Raw genomic sequence first — 21251 nt, 5'->3', positions numbered from 1 at the left:
TTGCTCCCTAGATGACTTTGTAGAGCAGGTCCACTGTATTGGCTCTGGACTGTCTTACACAAGATTATATGGATTATTATATAAGAGAGAAATAAATTTAACTTCTTTCCTCTCAAATAAGAAACAAAGTTTATTTAATCAATTGAGAATTTTGGTCTCTTTTAAAACTGGCTGAACCTATATCCTACCTAACGCATGGGTTTCTCAGGAAGCCTCTGGCCAGTAGGAGGCCCACTGATAATGTAACATCTAAGATGGTGAAGCAATAATCCTATGCCCAGGGCTTTACAAATTCTATTTGACTTAATGCTCATAACTGCCCTATGTGAGGCATGTTATTATACTCATTTTATAGTCAAAGCAACTGAGATGCAGAGAAGTCAAGAAACTTGTCCAAGGCCAAACAGCTAGATGCTGGTGGAACTGGGCATTGAGTCTGGGCCTGGGTGTCAAGCTGATAAAACTCATCTTCTCTGCATCACACTGTGCCTTCCAAGGGAAGACAAGTGAAGGGGGATGAAGGAAGGGAGGGAGGAAGGCAAGTGAGAAAGAAGGAAAAGGAAGCGAAAGGGGGGAGAATCCGGAGGACCACTAGCTGAGGGCTGCCTGATGGCTGACTCCAGGGGCCAATAATCCTCAAGCTAGAGGTAGCCATGGTGAATGCCCACTATCGCAGGGCCCCTCTTCTGTGTCTAGGGACTGTGCTTGGTCATTTTGGAAGGAGACACCTGCCACTGCCCCCCCCAAGATGAAGCCGAGCATGGCCTCGGGATGCTGGCCTGGCTTTCAGGCTCAGGTACCTTCGCTGTTCACTTCGGGGAGCAGCTTGCGCAGCGGCCTCTTCACCTCCCAGCTGCTGTTGATGAAGGAGGGCATCACCCTGAGCAGCTCGTCCTTGTCCTCCTCCCGGACCACGGGGATGGTCTCCAGGATGAGCTGCATCTGCTCCAGCTCGTGAGCCCCTGGGGAGCCAGATACCAGATGGGTATGAGTGATGCCCGAGTGGCTGGGGTGTGTGAAAGCCCCAGAGTGGCTTCAGGAGACCTGGGAGGGGCAACACAGGCCAGTGGGAGCAGCACTAGGATGGGAGCCAGGGCACCTGTGTTCTGATCTTCACCGTGCCACTAACTTGCTGTGTGACTGTGAGCAGGTTGCTTGCCATCTCTGGGGCTTGGCTTTGTCAAATGTCTCTGCCTCCGGAATGGACCAGTCTGATATAGTGACAGGAAGGGCCTGGCCCAAGGCTCTCTAAGTTCTCTTTCACACATGCCTCTCTGCATGTTCCTTACCAGGCGGGGGAGGAAGTGACTGTAAGGCTAGGACTGGGCCTCACTTTTGGTTTTCAATGTCACAAATTGGGTTTGGAATGTCTCTAGAGCACACTGCCTCTGAGCTCCTGCAGAGGGAGGAAGACAGGCTATGCCAGGTGTGCAGGCAAGTGTGGTGGGGGACAGAACAGAGTCAAGCATTCATTCACACCTTCATTTAGTCATTCATTCTCTCACTCAACGAATAATTATGTACTGAGCATCTCCTCCCTGACAGGCATCATGCCAGATGCTGGAAATGAATACTGTTCTTATCCAAAAGAAGCTTCAGTCTTTAGGAGTCTTAGAAACTCATCTCATCTTCTATACGCAGGCGATCACTGACGCTGTATCAGAGCGCTGGCACTGCTGGTTCGGGTCAGGGCTCCCTCCTTGCTATTGCTCTCTGACCTCTAGGTTGTTCTTCCATTACTTCCATTTTCCCTGTTTGCTTGAGTAGCCTTTCCACTTATCCTTAACTAAGGTTCTGCTTGCTCAAGAAGTCCCCTGACTTATCCAGCTGCACAGAGGCCCGTCCTCTTACCACTGATGCCTATGGTGGTCCAGAAGCTGGGGCCCCAGGGTGGGGCTCTTCCAGGTGTCCCCACCATGCCCTGTGTGGTACTAAGTCTAAGTGAATGCTCTATTCTGAAGGGGTCCCTTTGGCCTCTCCCTACAGTGGGTCAAGGAGGGTCAGCTCAGGGACTCTGAGAGCCCCTGTGGGATCCCTTCTCCAAACGAGCACTTGCTGTGGCAGGGAGAGAGGAGGAAGGGGCTGAACATGTATGATGGGCGTTTTCAGCGATCAATCTCAAGGTGCTCAAATACAAGTGGTTACTTGAGTTTGAAAGTTCTGTCCTCAAAAGGCTATTTTTAGCCTCCCCAGTATTTTGCCTGAAATGATAATAAGGTGCCTCTAGGCAGTATCATAAAAGCCACAGCAGTAATTTCAAAGGGAAAGACTAGCATTTTTTGTGATTAGCAGGTTCTTTGCACTGAGTTCACAGAACAGCCCCAGAAGAGAAGGAAGGAGGCACGGTTAACAACTTACCGGCAAACAGCATCCTCCCGGTGAGCATCTCAGCCAGGATGCAGCCAGCAGCCCACATGTCTATGGCTTTGGTGTAGTTGTTAGGGGAGAGGAGCAGACGTGGTGAGCGGTACCACTTCGTCACCAGCCCTTCTGACAGATAACCCTAGAAGACAAAATGTCCCGGTTCCAATGATGGGCCATTTGCAGATACTGCCCCTCCCGACCCCCACATGCCCTTTCTTGTTTCGTACCACCTGGAGACAGGACCCCTTTCAGGATCCTTTCACTTTTGATCCTTTCCTCTGGCTCTTGAAGGAGCATTAGGGAACAGAAGTCAAGTTAGAGGGGCTCAGGCTGGTTGGTGGGGCTCTGAGTCTTTGGTGGGGGAACCTCATGAAGCCCTGGCATTCTCCTCCATAGAAAGGGATGCAGGATACTAATGCCTCAGGAGGAGTGATTTCCCACCCCAACTCGCTGTAACTATGCCAAACAAATTTACCCTCGTCTAGTAAGACAGATAAATAGGAGCCATACTCAAGTTCATTACCACTATCAACAGAGTAATGATGAGACTAGAATTTCATTTAGCCAGTGGCTGAATCTCAGAAATAGTCAAACGTTTGGAGTCAAGCCAGTTGCTTTGGTGCTTATGTTTAGAAGTAATGTGACTGTAATGCCAGATGCTAAGCCCCTGCTGACAATGAATAAGGCCAGCTTCATAATGGGTACAGGTGAAGGGCATATGGACACAGCCCTAAATGGCAGAGCAGACACAGCTTTGGTTGGCCCAGAGGATTCTGGGATTTCTACAAAGTGTCTTTTTTGGGGATGGATATTCTAGCTGATTTTAGCCATTGTTCAAATGGTTTGTGATCTGGGATAGAATCCCTTCCTATGAGGTTCAATGATGACATAGGTGTTAAGCATGGATAGGGAAATACAGCCAGGCAATTTGGAACTTGTTCTCTATGTAATTTAGAAAGCTGGCCCAACAACGAAACCTGGGACACATCCATTTGGATTACCTGGAACAGTCTCTCCAAAGTGAGAAAACAGACCCATACGGGGGTCAAGGTGAGACCACTGAGATGAAGGGGATCCGATGTGAGATTCCAGGGATGGGCGAGTTATTTCCCATATTCTGATGTAATTTCTTGTTTAGTGTTCAAATTTTCCCTTTTATTCATGTAAAAAACATCACAGACTCAAGTTAAAATAAATGCAAAGGTAAGAAATCCAAATACCCAGGAGCTTTTGATCAATTAATCTGAAATCTCTTCATTGGTTGAGCAAAGATTTATCAAGTGTTTAGAACCTTTCGAGAGCCCCGCAATTACAACAGTTTACTCTCCTCCATGTCACATATTTCTTTAGAGGAGGTTCTCAAACTGCTGGAGGGAAGCAGGAAAAGGAAAATACTCAGCCAGAAATGACTACAGCATACCCATTCCCTGGCCTCAATGCTCCAGCCCAACCAGAACTCCTTCCAGATGTGGAAATGTGCCCCTCTTTCTCTCTCCTTTGGGCCGCTGCAGATGTACATTCCCTGGATGGATGTCCTCATGCCCACTGCCCTCCCTGTCTACACACTCAAATGGGCTTCCTCTCAGAAGCTTCCCGATTCTCTGCGATGAGGATGGATGCCTCTCCAGGGAGCTCCATGGTCCCCATTTGGCTACTGTTTCTTCACTTCTCTGCCATCCTCCACTCCTGGGGGGACCTCATGGGCAGCAGCTGTATCTTGATTCACAGCCATTTCTGCAATGCCTCGTCCCCAAGTCTGCATCCTAGGAAGTGTTCAATAAACACTGTTGAATGAATGAATGGGGAATGTCTGAACCCCCTTCAAAATGAAGCACTTCCTGCAGGGACCACTGATCCTCAGACCTGACTTGACTAAGAGAGTTCCACTTTCAAGGGTGGGTGTGGAGTTGACAGAAGTTGCCAGCTAGTTATGCCTTTGCCTTGTTCCAAAAAGGACTGGCAAGTGTAAGTAATTATTTTTAGATCAGGGGTCTTGAGGTATAATTTACAGGTAGTAAAATGCACTCTTTTTAGTTCTAAGAGTTTTGACAAAAGCATAGAATCATGTAGCTACCATCACAAGGTATATAACAATTTCATCATCTCAGACAATTCTCTGGTGTCCCCTCTAGTCACCCTCTGCCCTCAGCCTCCTGGCAGCCACTGTTTCCTGCCTCTCTAGGTTTGCTTTGTACAGAACATCATATAAATGGAATCACAGTGTGCAGCCTTCTGAGTCTAAATTCTTTCACTTAGCTTAATGCACCAGACTCATCCATGCTGTTTTACATTTAGTAGTTTGTGAGGGGGTTAAGTATGATTCTAAACATTACAGAGACAAGCCAAACTGTCTATAAAAGTTCACTTCTGGGTGGATGGGTTATAAAGAAAGAATGGCATGAATTTATTTGCCAGTCAGAGGCTGAAACTGTCAGAGGAAGACTAAAGCAGCCATCACTGAGAGGGGAGGTGACACAAGGTGGGTTTTCTGCTATGTTAGTGAGTGGTCTTTAGGAAAGGAACTCCTATAGTTAACGCCTGCTCCTCTGCAGCGTCTAGGGCTGAAGTGGGGACCGAGGGGGGCTTCCTTCTGAAACACCTGCCCTGAAAGTTAAAGAAAGAAGTTCAAGTGGGCAAGGCTGCTGCTGGGCCAGAATTATCGGCCAGGTCACGCTAGCAGCTGAGACAGCACCCCGGGCTCTTCCTAACCTCTGAGTGAAAACCAAGCACCTGCTGGATTTTTGTTAACCGCTAGCTGTTTCCCTATGGACACCTGTCCCTCAAGCCCTTTAGAAAATGTAAAGGGGATTTACTGGTTTGTTTCAGAAGCCACTGGGAAGGACAAAATGTGGGAAGTTGCAGTGTCTTCAGCCAGGCTCTGGAGCAAGAGGAGCCCTGGGAAGGGGGGTGGTGACAAATGGGGGAATCCATTCCTGGGTCAATGGGGAAGCCATGCAGGTCCCATCCTCGGCTGAGATGAGCCCTGGGTATCTGAGCAGGAGAGGCTCTGGGGCCCCCAGCATGACACTGGTGATCTGAATTCAAGAGAGGAGTTTCAGTTGAGTGGATGGAGTGAAAAGTCAAAATTTTCTAGAATAAAAAACTGTAACTTTAAAGAGTACTAAGAAATGGAAACTCAATTTTATCAGGAGGACTCATAAATCAGTAAGTATATTTGCTCAGCAAATATCCTTAAGTGGCTTTCCTGCCAAGGCCTGGAGGCTGTGCATAGTTTTAGTTCCATGTGGATGTAGAGGAAACTGCCCTCGAAGCTCTGGTCTCCAAGGGGTTCCCAGGTCTTCAGGCTAACAGAGGAGGAAGTGGGTGGGACAGCAGGCAAACGCTCGGCACACTGCTGCCTGAGCTGCAAGGCCTTGCTTCTCTGAGGACAGGAAGCCTGCTGTCCCACAGTCCACGTGTCGCCTCTCAGCTCATAGAGGCAAGACTGGAGTTGCCCTTTCCCAGCGTCCCTTGGGGTTCCTGTGAGAAGCTGACTCTGGAGTGCTATGGGGAGGCGGTGGGACAATGTTTCCTGTCTAGACCGTGTTGGGAAGCCTTTGGGCCTTCCTTAGCTCTTGCTCCAACCCCCCACTTTGCGGTCCTGGAGTCTCCTTCAGCCAACAGGAGGCCTTGACTTTGACAGCTTCATGGTGGTTTGGGAAATCATCTAGTAGCAGCTGTCCTGGTAAGTAGGGGTCCCCAACAGGAGGGAGGGTGTATTAAGCTCTGAGCATTCTCTTTGCAGAGGGAGCAGGGGAGCTGCACTCAGTCCCAGCTGCCTGCCAGGGAATTCAGAACAGCCCTGCTCAGGTTCACCCCGGAATGGTGGCCTCCTCCGCTGCGGTGCAAACCAGCCCTGACTGAGCTGCTTGCTCTCCATGCCTCCACCTGCCCTCGCCTGAGCTCATGCCTGGGGGTCAGAAGGTGGTGGGAGAAGGCCTGACCCACTAAACCTTCTACTTTACCCTTTAATGATAATGTGCCTACTGACCCCTCCCAGGGATAGGTGAATTTAAGTGGGGACAATGTTCTCCCAAGAATAATAGCCTGGTCAGCTGTAATGCTGTGCGTGTGGTGGAGGGATAACAGGATGGACAGGGTTGTTTCTCTCCTCACACTGGATGGCTGTTTAGGGCTGCCCCCATTTCCAGGCCAGGATGGAGAAGGGCTCTGAAAGGCCCACCTTCCCAGCCAGCAGTCACTGGCGTGTGTCCTGGGAGCCCAACACACGTCATCCCCTTACAGTGGAAATGCAGATCATCTTTGTGTTCTTTAACATGGTAAGAGAGATGAAAGACTCAATATGAAAAGATGGCTGGAAGGACCAGGGAATGACCTTGGTCAATGTGCAGACAGGGCTTGCTCTGTGCTGGGCACTGCATGAGCGTTTTATGTGAATTCATTCTGCAGTCCTGCATCAAGAAGCTCTTTGTGGAGCAACACAACTTGGCCAAAGTCACATGACTGAAAGTGGTTCAGGATGTCCGGTTCCAGAGCCTATACCTTAACCTGCATGTTGCAGGACCTCCTCCGCCATGCATACTAGAGTCAATGGAAACAGCGAGGGAGAGGCATGTCCAGGGTGCAAAGGGGTGATGTTTTGTCCTGAGGTGGGTGAGCAAAGGCTGAGTTGGGCATGATACGTGTAGACATCTTAGATAGCTGTGTTGGGGAACATTCCAGGTGGTGAGGGGGAGCCAGTGTGAACAAAGGTAGGAGTGAGTAAAGACCTGTGCTTGGTGGACAGAGGGCTATCTGGACATGTGGACAAATGGGACATAGGGGAGCAGCTGAGAAGAATGACCTTTGTTCTAAAAGTTAGCAGTTCCAAAGACACACATCTGAGAATCAGGGAAGTGCTTATGAGATTTGCCATTTGCCCAAAGCCACCGACGTGGGCCATCCTATCTTCATCCTGAATGAGCTCCTCTCCAAGTGTAAGGACCCCAGGAAGAACAAAGGGAGCCGTGGAAGGTTGCAGAGTGGGAAGGCAGGACTGTAGATAGGACAGGACTTTCAGTGTAGGCTATGAACAGGCCACCTGCCTCCTGCTTTTCTTGTTTGCCCCAGGCAAATTGGAGAGCCTGGTGGTCCAGCCACTGCTGATAATGACTAGCGGGTGGGGTGTCTGTGGATCAAGGTGGCCGCAGGCTCTGCACTCTGTCCCTCACAGCCTCTCCAGGCTTGCACATTGGGCTGGCAGCAAAGATGCTGCTCTCTGAATAGGAGGGGGTTAAGGGCTCAGGAAAGTCTTGGGCACCATGCTTCCTTGGGAGGGGATAGGAGCACATGAACGCAGGCCTCTCTGATCTAGAAGAAATCAGGTCAAGGGGAATAGAAGTCAGGCTCTGGAGAAATAAAACTTTAGCCTTGGGTCAGCTGTGATTCTTATGGACATGCCTGTTCCCAGAAGACCTCCTGGTGGGTGTGCTGTGGTGATCAAAGGCATGTCACTCAAGGGATGGGAAAGACTGGGCACTTTGAGCCTGGAGGCTGTAGTTGGGAGTGAGGGGTGGGCGTGAGAACTGCCTTTAGTTTGCAAGGCTGTTATATGGACAAGGACTTAACCTTGTTCCCTGAGGCTCTGGGGACAGATGTGAGGCAAAGCGGGAGACAGAAGTCGATGCCGTATGATAAAAATAGCTAACATTTACTGAGACCTCAGACTGCTCTAACCACTTCATACCCTCATAGCAAACCAACAAGGTAGCGACTCTCATTGTAGTCATCTTACAGTGAGGCATCTGAGGCCCAGAGAGGGCAACCAACCTATCCATGGTCACACAGACTGTAAGTGGCACAGTTGGGATTCAATCCCAGGCTGTGCAGATGTAGCACCTTGGATCTGAATACTCGGCTCTACTGCCTCGCACATAAGAGAGCCCTCTAAAGCCCTGGGCTGTCCAACAGGGGACTGGGCTCCTAACAGGCACAGCGTGGACAAGTTTGTGGAGAGATGTGCCAACACCACCCTCCTGCTGAATCCAGAGCTCAGCTCCTCAGGCTTGGTGTGCATGCAAATTCTTGGGGACCTGGACTGATTACATGCAGATTCCATTTCATCACAAGGTATTGTCAGTGCTGAGGCCAGATGACCAGTCTTGGACCAGCAAGGCCCTAGGTGATCCTTAGTATCCCAACTGCCCTAAGGATTTCAGATGTGCCTAGGTCACAGGCCAGGCAGATTTCTCAAACTGAGCAGCAGACTGACCTATAATAGGGGTTAATTCTTTGTGTTACAGACACTCATCAAAAGATGCTTTAGAAAAACAACACCCTCCCAGAGGCCTAGTTTAAGCAGAAATATACGGCCTCCCTCTCTGCAGTCTTCTCCCTCTGAAGGTATAATTCTTATTTGTGCCAATATCCACATCAGGCATGTTAGAAGCCTTTTTAGAAAGAAAACACCACGGCCAAATAGGTTTTCTTATTGCTGACTCCAAACTCATTCTATTAAACTCATTTCCATGAAAATATTCAGCAGGGAATCTCTCAAGCTGAGGGAAGGAACACACAATCTTAAAAGTCCAGCGCACAACAGAATTATTGGTAAGTCATTGGGTATATTATTTATGCAGCTACAATACACATGGGTTTAGAAATAATGTGGTTAAATCAGCTGCACTGAGTTTACATTACCTTCAGCAAGCCATAAATGCTGGTCGGCTGCCCCCTTTCTCAGGACTGCCCCTTCCTAGTCCATGCTCCTGGGGATCCTGCATGGTGAAATTCACCATCTAGTCCCAGGTTTCCATGGAAATCAACTGAAAGCCCAATTAAGTTCTTATAGTCTCACAGACCCCATGTGCTTACTTCCCTTTACATCTTAAAAAACTATGATAGAACTGCTTTTTAAAAATAATTTATCTTTAATTTTGGTAAGGGACACATAACATAAAATTCACCATCTTAATCATTTTTAAGTGTACAATTCAGTGGCATTAAGTACCTTCATATCGTTGGCCAACCATCACTACCATCCATCTCCAGACCCTTTTCATCTAGCAAACTGAGTCTGTACCACTAAGCAACTTCCCATGGTCCTTCTCCCTGACCCCTGGCAATCGCCCTTCCACTTTCTGTCTCTGTAAATCTGACTACTCATAGATGTGAAATCATACAATAATTTGTCATTTTGTGGCTGGCTTATTTCACTCAGCATAATGTCCTTCCTGGTACTTTGAAACAGTGGGGAGATGGGGGCAAAAGGGGTGGGCTTCTTTTTAAAAAGCATTTTCTTGAAATGTGGTTTCTCATTCAGCTAGAGCTTACTCCCTCAGATAACAGCTTTGGACATTATCCTCAAGGGGCCCAAATAATGAACTCTACTACAGTTCAAAAACATGACCACATGTTTTGTTTGGAGATGTATCAGGATCGCCAGTGCTAATCCCATCAGCCTTGCCAGGACGGGCTGCAGGGTTGGCTAGAGAGGTGGAGGGATGGAAGGCTCTGTCTGGCGGCTTCAGCCTCAGTTTCCCCATCTGTTTGTGTCTCCCAAGCTTTCCTCCTTTCCTCTTGGGGGCGCTAGAGTCCCAGGATGCTGCATCACAATTAGCAACCTTTAAATGAGGGTCCCTGCTGGGCCAAAGTGATTAATTTTTAATGGACCGGCCTGTGAGCAAACGGCTCCTTTTAGGAAGATGCAAGAAATGCTGGGCCATAATTAGACATTTATCTTGCCGACTTTCAAGAGGAATCTGGAGGCACCCTGGAGCAGCTGCTCTCAACCCTGCTACAAGTTAGGCTTCTAATCTGGGGCATTTAAGAAAATCTGGATGCTCCAGCCACTCGCCCTCCCAATCATATCAGAACCTCTGGGGGTGGGCCCGGGGAATCAGTAATTTCTAAACTCTCCAGGTGATCCCAACATGGAGCCATACTTGAGAAAAAATGTCCTAGAGATCTTCGTTCACCTGCTTTGGAAAAGTAAGCTGTATTTTCATGGTTCCCCAATTAGTGCAGGCTTCTATTTCTAGCTCCACTTGACATGAATCCTTGAGCAGCCACAGAGATTTTCTCCAGATGACTGACCCCCAGCAAGTGCAAATTTACTAGAAAGCAACCATTAATAACAATAGCTGCCATTTATTGAAAACTTACAGTGTGCCAGGCATTGTGCCAAGTACTGTTTTATTATTATTAATGCATTTAATTATCAAATGACCCTATGAGAAGTGTAGAGAGAAGTGAGTAACTTGACCAAAACAGATTAGCTAAAAATTGGTGGTGCTCAGATTCAGTCCCAGCAGTGAACAAAAATGAAGTCCCTGATACCATGGAGTGTAAATGTTAGCAGAAGACAGCTGAACAAATGAATGTGTCTATGTCTGCAGGAGACCAAGCTAGGAATAAGAATAAAGCAGGGTAAGAAGCTTGAGTGATGGGTTGGGTGGGTGGTCTGGGAAAGCCTCCATGACAAGGTGACACTTGAGCAGAGAGCAGAGTGAATCAAGCGGAGTGACCGTGGGCCATGTCGAGGAAGAACACCAGGGAAGCGGGTTTCTGAGCCCCAAGTCTTCCCTTTCTGCTCCCCAGTCCCCAGATGAGGACAGTGCTCTCAACTTTCTCCTCCCACCTAGCAAACCTTCCTCTCCGATCCCTCACTAATATCTAGGTATAAATAAGTGAGAAATCAGTGGGGCAGGGAATTTGTTTTGCAGTTTGTTGAGCACAAGGGATTTCTCCCAGCATTTAAGCTCAGTTGACCTCCTGGCAATCCTCTAAGGTAAATGTTTATTCTTTCACTTAATATATGAGGAAATTATTGCAGGCCCCTCTTCTCTGCCTGGCTTACCTGGCAAGCTTTTGTGTTCCTGGATCCCTTCATCTCCAAATTCACAACTGTATAGTAGGGGAGGCCCTGAAGGTGGGGACTCCCCCCCCATCTCTTTGCAGTGCTCAAGGTGGGTGTTCACTTTAAATGTGATGAGTTAATGGAAGAAAAATTAAGCTAAAGGAATGGTTGCTATGCCCGAGGTGGAATTTCAGGAACTGACCACTGGCCCTGAGGAGATTACTGTGAAGTTTGTTGGCCATGTTAAAATCACAGGACAAAAGTAGTGGTCACATGCAAGTCCAGCCCTCTGACACCTAGGGGCTCCCTCAGGTGTGGGTGTGACTGCGGATTTGTATTTAACATTATTTTGGTGCTACAGGGTGGTAGCTCAGCCGTTTTGCCGGGGGACCAGCCTGGAGGTCAGACTCAGCGCTTCATTGCACCCCTTCCACTTCCTCTCAGAGAGAGTATTAACCCCAAAGCACTTCAGATTAATGTGTGCAATAATGATGAGTATCTGCCAGGTGTTGACCACATGCTAGGTACCACCCCACGCTCTCTCCATGTTCTTTCATTTGATGATCATGACAGTCGTGTGGGCACTGTCACTGTCCCTGCTTCATGGGAGGAGCTCAGGCAGGGAGCTCAGCAACAGCACCAATGCCACCAAGCCCCTGCAGGCAGTTCAGTCCCTAAAGTTCCTCTTCTGCTATCAGCCAGCCCATGTCTGCCCTTCCCTTCATGGTGGTTCACAGGCCATCCCTCCCCAGAGAACAATTCTCCCCCTTTCAGCCTGAAAAACACACTCAGAAGAATAAAAGGACCTCCCGTGAGCTCCGCTTTCCCGAAGGCTCTGGGGTATAAACATCCACCTTTGCTGAAGACAGCTATGATGGAATCAATAGACTAAGAAAAAGAAAAGGGTAAGTTGTGGTCAATGTCTTGCTTTCTTTCATGGATGCAGGACAGGTGGAACATTGAAGGGTGTGGCAGATTTTAGAGCCCCGGGTGGTTAATTACACAAGGGCTGTCTGTGGGAGGGGACTGGGGCTGGGCCCAAGAAGCTCACCTAAAGGTGTCAGGACTCCCCCTCTCACAGGATCCTGAGAAGGGCAGAAGCCTGGGGAAGGAGGCACTGGTCAGCGTGGGGCTCCTGCTGCCAGAAGGCTTCCTGCCCAGGGCCCAGCCTAAATGTAGGAAGTAGCTGCCTACAGAATGTGGTAGAAAGAACCAGAAAAGCCCTGCCACCTCTGAATTTGGCTCCTGCCTGTCCTGGTGTCGGAATGTCTCACCTATGGGTCACTGCTTTTAGTTAAGGCATGTTTTTCAAAGTGGGTTCACATCCCAAAGACACTAAAGGGGGAGATAAAGGTGGGCAGACCAACTCTCTGGGACAGGTTGGCCACAATCAGCAAGTTTACAGCAGTCTCAGGATCCCCCGGGCAGGAATTCAGGAGGCACCACACACCACACCTCTTGGTCCACAGGATCGTTTCTTTCTAGGTGCATCCTGTGGACCAGTCTAACTCTTGTATACTTTCTCAAGTACACGCCTTGCGAAATACTGGGTAAGGTCCTTGTTAACACCTTTACCTGGGAGAGGAAGCACTGACATGTGAGCCCGTTGTCTTCCAATACATTAGCAAGGACTGATGTCATGGCTCCTGCTGAACATGTTCTGTGTGAACAGAAACTCACACTGCCTCCCCCACTTATCTCTGAGCCCCTGAGGGCAGGTACCAGTTGGACCTGCTGTGCCTGCTGGGGCCTGCAGGCAGGGAAGGCTAAAGGCAGGGTGATTGCATGTTATAAAAGCAATCAGGAATGCCAGCTACAGTCAAGGCAGAGGTCTGGCCCTGAGGGTAGGGCTCGCAGGCTGCTGGAGGCTGGTAGGTAGCACTGTCCCCCACCCCCCAGACCAACTCCAGTCCCTTCTCCTCTGTCAGGGTTCGAGCCTAGCTCTTGGCTCAGTAACCCTGTGTGACCCTGAACCTGGGATGGGTGTTCTCTCCCTGGTGGCTGGGCAGCTTCTTGCCCTAATCACATTATTAATCAGGGATCACATCTTCCTTCTGTGGAAACACTTCTCTTCCTGGAAAAACTGCAGGTCCCCAGCCCATGTCCCACTTTGGAAGTGCCCCACATGCTGAGACATTGCCCAGGTCACCAGGGAATTCTGGTCCATTCAGGGGCTTTGCTGGCAGGTGTTTCTCATGTTTACCGGGGGGTCCTGCCCCATGTGCTGTGCTCTGAGTCGGGGCACTGTCCTCCGGGAGCTCACAACCTAATCTGGGCAGTGAGTTTGCTGGTTTGACTGCAAAGACAATCATTAAACCAGAGACAGTCAACACAGGCCGAGGAGGGAGGCAGGGTGGGACTGTCACCATGTGAAGAGCAACAGAAAGAGAGCTGGCAGGGATCCAGGCTTGCGGGGGACCCTCAAAAAATACAAAATTATGAACATGGAATTAGGCTTCAAACTGAGTATTTATTTTTGAATGAGAAAATTGCAGCAAATTAAAAATGAGACAAAGCTGACAAACACTACAGACATCACAAATACAAAAAAGTATCGCAGTTACTAACTAGACGCTTGGCAAATCCAGGTAGCAAACTCGGAATGTACTATTCTCTGATCATTGATGACTATTTTGTAATATAATTTTTCCCAGTCAGAATTCAAAGAGAACTCAGTCTTTGAGAGATAACTGAAAAGACAACTCAGTCTTTCCTTTAATAGGCTTGATACGTTAGTACTATTGATGGTTTATAAATTTCTATCAGTAATGTCATATAAATTTTCAGGATTATTGTCAAATCTGGGGAAAACTGTATTAAGTATTTTTTTTGTATATGAGCTGTTGGATTTGGGGGCATTTCTAGTTTTTCTGTGTGGTGACTGAACTTCTATTATTTAACGTAATGACGCTCATCAGCCAAACTGTCCGCAGTGGCCTAGTGATAGTCACATATGATGAGTTGTAGGGTGGGTCCAACTTCTTTTGTGCCACGACACTCCAGGAGTTGATTTGGTGGGCCACAGAAGGATTCTTAGAAGATATTCCTACACCAAGACAGCTGGCAATAACTGAACTGTATATGGGAATAATTGCAAACTATGCAAACATCCCAGTGTGCCCAAACTCAGGGCATTCCTGGCCCACCTCCTCTTAGTCAGATGCCCCGAAGGCCTGCCCAGGCCGACACCACCCAACAGGAGGGGCAGTGTGTTGGAGGGCTGAGGATGGGAACAGAGCCCTTCCTAACAAACTGCTTCCAAAGTATCTTACTTTGCATATATTAAAAAATGCACGACCACGTGAAACCATTGTCAGGGTCCCTCCAGGGCCTCAGGAAGGGTTGTGCAAGTGTGAGGCCCTGAGTCGAGAGACTCGTGAAACACCGTGGCAAATGCAGCTCTCACCAGGGGTAAACGGGGTCAAAGACGAGGTCAATGGCCAAGGAGGATAGGAAGGCATGTTGTCAGGATTTTCAAGAGAGAAAAGCAGGTACATGTTCTAGGAACCTTTCTCAAAGTAAACCATGGCAGGGCCTGTGTTCTCATATGCTGAGAGCTTTCCACCTCAGGTCAGTGGTCGGGTTTGAACATCATGTTTCTGACTCTCACAGACTATAGCCCTGAGGTATCAAAGGGAGGCGGCAAGTCCGTCACGAGGCTGATGGCTGTGGGCCACCTAGGGCGGCCATTAGAGAACCTGCATCCAGCAAGGCTGGGACATCCACAGGGGAGGTCATTCTGACTGGCTGAGTCTTCAAGGGGCAGAAGATCCACCCTGTGTGCACACCATCCCATGTCTTGATTTTAATCATTTTGGATAGGAATGTTCCCAAAATATTAAGGGCACCATTTTGATAGTTCTAAAGTTCTCTCTTTCCCATTCTTTTTTTCTTTTCAAACAGCGGGACCTCTTTGATTTTCCGTATCCAGAATCTCTTGCAGATGAATGCTGAGGACTTCTTGTTGAAGCAGAGGTGGGATGTCGCAGCCCCGCTGAGGGCCTCCCTGCATCCCTGCTGTAGCCCCTGGGCAGAACCGGGGGCTCCAAGGGAGTTTGGAAGGTCTGTGGTGGAAAGAGCATTGACCATCAAATCAGAAGTCCTGGAGTTAAGCCCAGATTTACCACTCGCTAGTTACCTAAGCCATGGCAAGTCTCCTAGCCACTCTAGGCCATAGTTTCCTCATCTATAAAATGGAAGACAATAATACAAACCCTACCTATATGACAGGATTATCATGGGAATCAGACAATTATCAAATAATAAATATGTGCAAGCCCAACAAGTGGGAAGTATACAGGCCCTTGAAAGTGCTCTCACACCCAAAGTCTACGCTCACATCACACAGACAGACTGGTTTCTTAAAATACACTGAATGTGACTTAACCTCCTTCTGCATGGTCAGGTTTAAACATCATGTTTCTGACTCTCACAGACTATAGCCCTGAGATATCAAAGGGAGGCAGCAACTCCCCCACGAGGCTGATGGCTGTGCCTGTTAATGATGACGTCTGCCGTTATATTTTTCCTGTCTCCTTACTTGCCAGACTATCAGCTGTCACTTCTCTCTGCTCCAAGAGTGTCTGTCTCATCCCTCGTTGGCTGTCTCCAGTCCACTGTGGTTTTGACAACCAGATAATGAAGTTTATTAGAATCACGTGTAAAGTCAGGGTACAATGGCTCAGGTGAAATGTACACACTTCACATTATGGGCTGTGCACCATCTATTTAGCAGCTTACAATCTTTTTAACTTCCATCTTGCCTGTGACTCAGAAGGCTGGGGCTGCAAGACGGAGGGACTGCTGTCCTTACTCATGAGTCTAAGACCATGCTCCCCTTGGAGGTCGCCAGCCAAGCCCACCGAGTGCCTTCCCACTGCGGGACACCAGAGGAGACACTGGGTCAAAGCTAAGGGGATAGAGGTGGCTGTCCTTGTCCCCAGGTCTCCTGCTCCAGGTTCTCACTGGCTTTGTTCCTTTTGTTTGCTTTCCTGCCGACGTGCCCTGCCTCTGTTCCTCCAAGTAATAGGGACTCCCATCTACTGAGGCCTCTTCCTTCCTGACAAGCACTGTACTAAGCACTCTGCATTCTTTATCTCTAGTCCTTAGACAACCTTATAACAGATATCATTACTTCCTTCTTACAGGTCAGAAAACTGTGCTTAGACAGAATAAATAACTTGTTCAAGGTCACACAATTTTTAGGGACTAGAATCAGGGCTCATACCCTGAGTGCTACTACTCTCCAGAAGTTCTTTCTCCTGGGTACTCAACAGGGAACCAAAGCCCTGCCAGATCCTGAATGTCCAGATTCTCTCCTGCAACAGGTGTGGTGGCCTCACCAGAGCCCTCACACACTCCCCATTTATCCATGGAGAATGATGAAGGACTTCCTCTAGAGAGCACAGTGGGCCCTCACCCAGTCCTGGTGGGCACTGAGGCTCTGGGTGAGAATCCCCAAGACAGAGGCTGCAGGTACAGACAGTCAGGTGGTGTGATTTCTAGAGCAGCAGGAAGGTTGCATGAAAAAATACTGCCTCCAGTATTGGAGGCTGATGCCTGAAAATCCCTCTCCCAGGGATTCAATCTTCCCCTTTAGAGTAAGAGTAAAACTTAAAATACAAACACCATCAGGGTGTGTATCGGTGTGTTAAAATTCATACTAAAGTGTAAATGACTGATGCCAGATCCTTTTTAAATCCCTGGAGGGTTTGGAGAGAAGAAAGATGTGCCACAGAGCATCTGCAGGTATGAGGGGGGATGGGAAAGGAGACGGGGGACAGCAAACTGTAATGGAAGCTCTAATGTAGGGAAAGATGCAGAGGGAAGACCGGGAGAAAAGACAGATTCTACCAACTCTGCCGCTTTGTCTAAAACCAGTCTATTAAACCATTGGAACTATGCTCTTCACAAAGGTACACCGGCCAGAGCCTGCAGAAAACCTTTACTTAAAACCTGAGGACGATAAAAACCTGTTTTGCAGAGGAATTCTCCACACTAAATGTCTTTAATTTTTTAAAATGCCCTGACTTGAGGATGACAGGTTTTGGGAAACTGCCTCTACTTGAATGCCATATGGGAATTTAAATGATAGTGTGTATGTGTGTAGGAAATCAGGCTACACATAATATGTCCCAGTATTTGTGAAGTTCAATGGCACAGGCCTTCAAAAATTTTTTTCCAACAGAAAGCAAAAGATGCCAAATTTCAACTCACTAGGAATTCTTTCTTTAGAGAGTTAAGTCTAACTCTTCTCCTTTTCTGTCTCGCTGGTGCCCTACCCTTTCAGGACATGCTTTCATGACCAATTCATTTCTGGAGCTTTCATTTTGCTGTCTTGCAGGATAGATTTATATTTTGTATTTTAATTGCAAAAGTGGCGCAGATTCACTTTTTAAAAATTCAGTGAAAAAAAAATCAGTGACAATTCAGTCAAAAATTAAAGTGAAAATCTGGTTTTCCAGGTCCTTCTAACTCCCTTCCCTACAGGGAACCACAGATTGTGTAATTCCTGTTTTTCCTTCCCTCTCTCTATGCACACACACGTATACTTTCTTTCCAGAAATGAAGTGATTCTATTATACTTTACCTTAACCTGCTTCCTTCACTTCTTCATTTATAGACAACTTCTTACTGGGGTAAAAGGAGCGTTTTAAATGATTGCCTAGCATAGAATCCCTTTGCTGTTTACAATCTCTGTTCAAAACTATTTACATTTTTTTTTTTGCAAATGTCTTGTTCTCTCTGTTAGTTTGGGTCTTCAGAAATATGTCAGCCTATGTTAACTCGCTGAGGCAAGCTGTGAGGAGCAAGATACTCTTCTGGAAAGAAAATTAGGATAATAGGCATATAAATTCACACCTGGATTTACAAAAGTAGGAGTGGACGTTTAGAAGTGTCACAGCATACATAAATAGGGGTGCAGCTACCATTTTCCTCTTCTATTATCTGTAAAGGAAACACTGTGGAGGGAAGCCAGGTCAGAGCTGCTGGCTGAGAAGCTCGCTTAAATGATCTGAAACAGCTCAGACAGGTGAAGTGAGCTTCCAGAAGGCAGAAAAGCCAGCCTGGGAGAGGTGAGCCTTCTGGGGCTCTAACTCAGGCCTGGTGCTTCCTCCCTTTCAGGCTGTCCCCGTCTGAGCTTTGAGGAGAAGGCTAGGGGTAGACTCATGGTGAATTTGCTCGGGCCGGCAGACCTCTCCTTTCTTGCCCCCTAGGTCCCATTGCTTGGCATCTGTGACCTCTGTCCATACTCTGCCCCCTCTCCTCCAGTCAGCCAAAGTATAGCTGAGGAATGGCCGTACCCCCTTCTTGGGTGGGCCTGGGTGCTCATGTAGCTAGATAACTGAGAAAGTCTCATTGCATATAGTGGAGGTATCGCTGAACAACCGGGCCCATGCTGGATGGAGGAAAATCTCGATTTGCTTAAATGCACAAGCTTAAAGGGATCTTGAAGAACTTTAAGCAGTCCATTCACAGATGTGGTGGTTTTGTTGTGTCAACAAACATGCCTTATTTAACTATTCAAGAACCAAGTTGGCAGATTTGGTTTGCTTATAACAGGAGCAGTATTAGAGAAGAAAATCCATTGTTGAAAGGAAGCAGGATGTTGCAGACATAATATAGACAATATTTCAGTGCTGCTTAGGAAGTGGTTTGGTGTTCTGGCTAAACGAGGGTTAAGCAGAAACGACTTTTTGTTTCAAGCCCTGTTGCTGGTAGTGTCTCTAAAATGTCCCCATTCAATTTCCTGGCTTGGTGCATAGCACCCAGGGAACAGAATTCAATTTTTGATGACTGAATGACTTTCTTGGCTTCCGGGTCTTTCTGAATTTTAGTTCACTATGGTGCAAGGCTGAGACAGAAGCAGAGAAAATGTGGAAGACATTTGGTATTGGTCTGCAGAATGTTCAGACTAGGAACCAATTTGAAGTGAGAAACCAAACAGCAATGGAATTCCTGACCAGACCCATTCTTGGTTTGTTGTCATTGGTTGGCCCCTCAAAGCTAAGCCTAGACTCTGCTATCATCGTTTTTGGGGGGCCTCTCAGGGTTGTAAGATGAGTTGATTTCTAAGTTCTTACTGTCTCTGAGCCCTTTCTGTCTCTGAGAACCAAGTGGCTCTGGTTAACTGAGACCTTGTTAGTTGATGCCCCCACCCCCCCACCAGAAAACTCACCAAGCGCCGACACGCTGGCTCGCATGGCAGGGCTCACTGTGAAGGCAGTGGACCTAGTGCCTGACACAGACGGTGTCATTAGCCGGCATGACTTAGGAAGATGATAGTCTTCCAGCCTGGCTGTGTCTCCCAAGCGCAGTCTGAGTGTGACATGAGCAGAATCAGCCTTCCGAGGGAAGGGGGAGGGTGCAGGGCAAAGACCAGAAATCCAGGAAAAAAGACTATTTTGATCTCACACAGTCTTGCGTCTAGAATTTTGGGATCTCTGTCTCAAGATGGACTGCAGGAGAAGCTGCTGGAATGGGAGTCCTTGACTGGCTTGAATATCTTTATTTAAAAACAGCTTAACTGAGATATAAATGAAATACAATAAGCTGCACATATTTAAGGTGTGCAATTGGTATGATTTGACATCTATTGGTGAAACTATCTATCTCCACCTGAATAATGAACATACACAGTATCCCTGAAAGTGTCCTTGTGCCCCTTTGTAATCTCTCCCCATCCTTAGGCCATCCCTAATCTCATTACGGATTTGTTTACATTTTCTAGAATTCTTTATCAATGGAATCTGATTCATTCATTCACTTTGGTCTGGCTTCCTTTACTCAGCATAGTTATTCTGAGACCCACCCAGATTGTTGTGAATGGTTCATTCCCTGTTATTGCCAAGTAGTAATTACATTGTATGGATATACCACAATCTGTTCTTCTGAATGTTGATGGACATTTGGACAGCTTCCAGTTTTTCTCTAGAAAAAGAAAGCTGTTATGAACATTTGTACACAAGTCTTTGTGTGGACATATGCTTTCATTTCTCTTGGGTAAATACAGAGAAGTAGAATGTCTGGATCATATGGCAGATGTAAGTTTAACTTTTAAAGAAACTGCCAAATCATTTTCCAAAACAGTTATCACACTGATTTTCAAATATTAAGCCAAACCTGCACTCCTGAGATAAAACACACTTGGTGAATATGCATTCTCCTTTTTCTATATTGCTAAGTTGAATGTGCTAAGATTTTGCTTAGAAATTTTGCATCTGTTATTTAATAGGAGATATTAATCTATTGTTTTCTTTTCTCATAATGTTCCTTGTCAGGTTTTGCTAATCACAGTGAGCTTAGAATGAGAAAGAAGTAGTGCCTTCTTTTCAAGTTTTTGAAAGAGTTTGTAGAACTGGTACTATTTAATCCTTAAATATGTGGTAGAATTCACCTGTGAAGCTATTTGGGCCTTGGGTTTTTTTTTGTGGGGAGGTTTTTAACTACAAATGCAATTTCTTTAATAGATGGATGTAAGGAAAAATTCAGATTATCTATATCTTAAAAACTTTTTGAAGATATAATTCACATACCACAAAATACACAATTAAAAAATGTACCAGCTAGTGTTTTTTAGTATACGGATGAGGCTGCACCACTGTTATTACTATTGAATTCCAGGCATTCTCATCACCCCAACACAAAACCTCACATCTGCTGAGAGGCATATTTCCATTTTTGCCCCAGCCCCCACCCACCACTAATTTACTTTCTGTCTCTATGAATCTGTCTGTCTGTACATCTCATGCAATATGTGGCCTTTTGTGATTGTCTACTTTCTCTTAGTATAAAGTTTTCAAGATTTATCCATGTTACAGCATGTATCAGTCCTTATTCCTTTTCATGACCCAAATTGGGAAAACAATCTTGAAACAAGAACAATGTTGGAGGACTGACACTCTTGATTTCAAAACTTACTACAAAACTTCAGTAATCAAGATAGTGAGGATAGTACTGACACAAGGAGAGACATGTGAATGAAGCTGGACCTTTGTCTCACACCATATATAAAAATTAACTCAAAGTGGATCAAAGACCTAAATGTAGGAGCTAAAACTAAACTCTAAGAAGTCACAGGTGTAAATCT

General features: G+C 46.9%; 1 protein-coding gene across 5 annotated transcripts in view; it reads right to left on the bottom strand.

Annotated features, from left to right (window-relative positions):
• The window catches only part of MAPK4 (mitogen-activated protein kinase 4), a 138156-nt gene that overhangs the window by 8503 nt on the left and 108402 nt on the right, over positions 1–21251 (bottom strand). For 4 of the 5 annotated variants that reach the window (XM_017648629.3, XM_017648632.3, XM_017648630.3 and 1 more), the window contains 2 exons: positions 2359–2503; positions 801–962 (listed from right to left, as the gene is read on the bottom strand). In XM_017648629.3, coding sequence (XP_017504118.3) covers positions 801–962; positions 2359–2503 — 307 coding nt within the window. The remainder of the gene's footprint in view (positions 1–800; positions 963–2358; positions 2504–21251) is intronic. The other variant, XM_037016628.2, reaches the window with a different exon arrangement.

The sequence above is a fragment of the Manis javanica genome, chromosome 9, assembly GCF_040802235.1.
Source record: "Manis javanica isolate MJ-LG chromosome 9, MJ_LKY, whole genome shotgun sequence".
Classification (NCBI taxonomy): Eukaryota; Metazoa; Chordata; class Mammalia; order Pholidota; family Manidae; genus Manis; species Manis javanica.
Note: the sequence above shows the minus strand (reverse complement) of the source record. Positions and strands in the feature narration are given on the sequence as shown.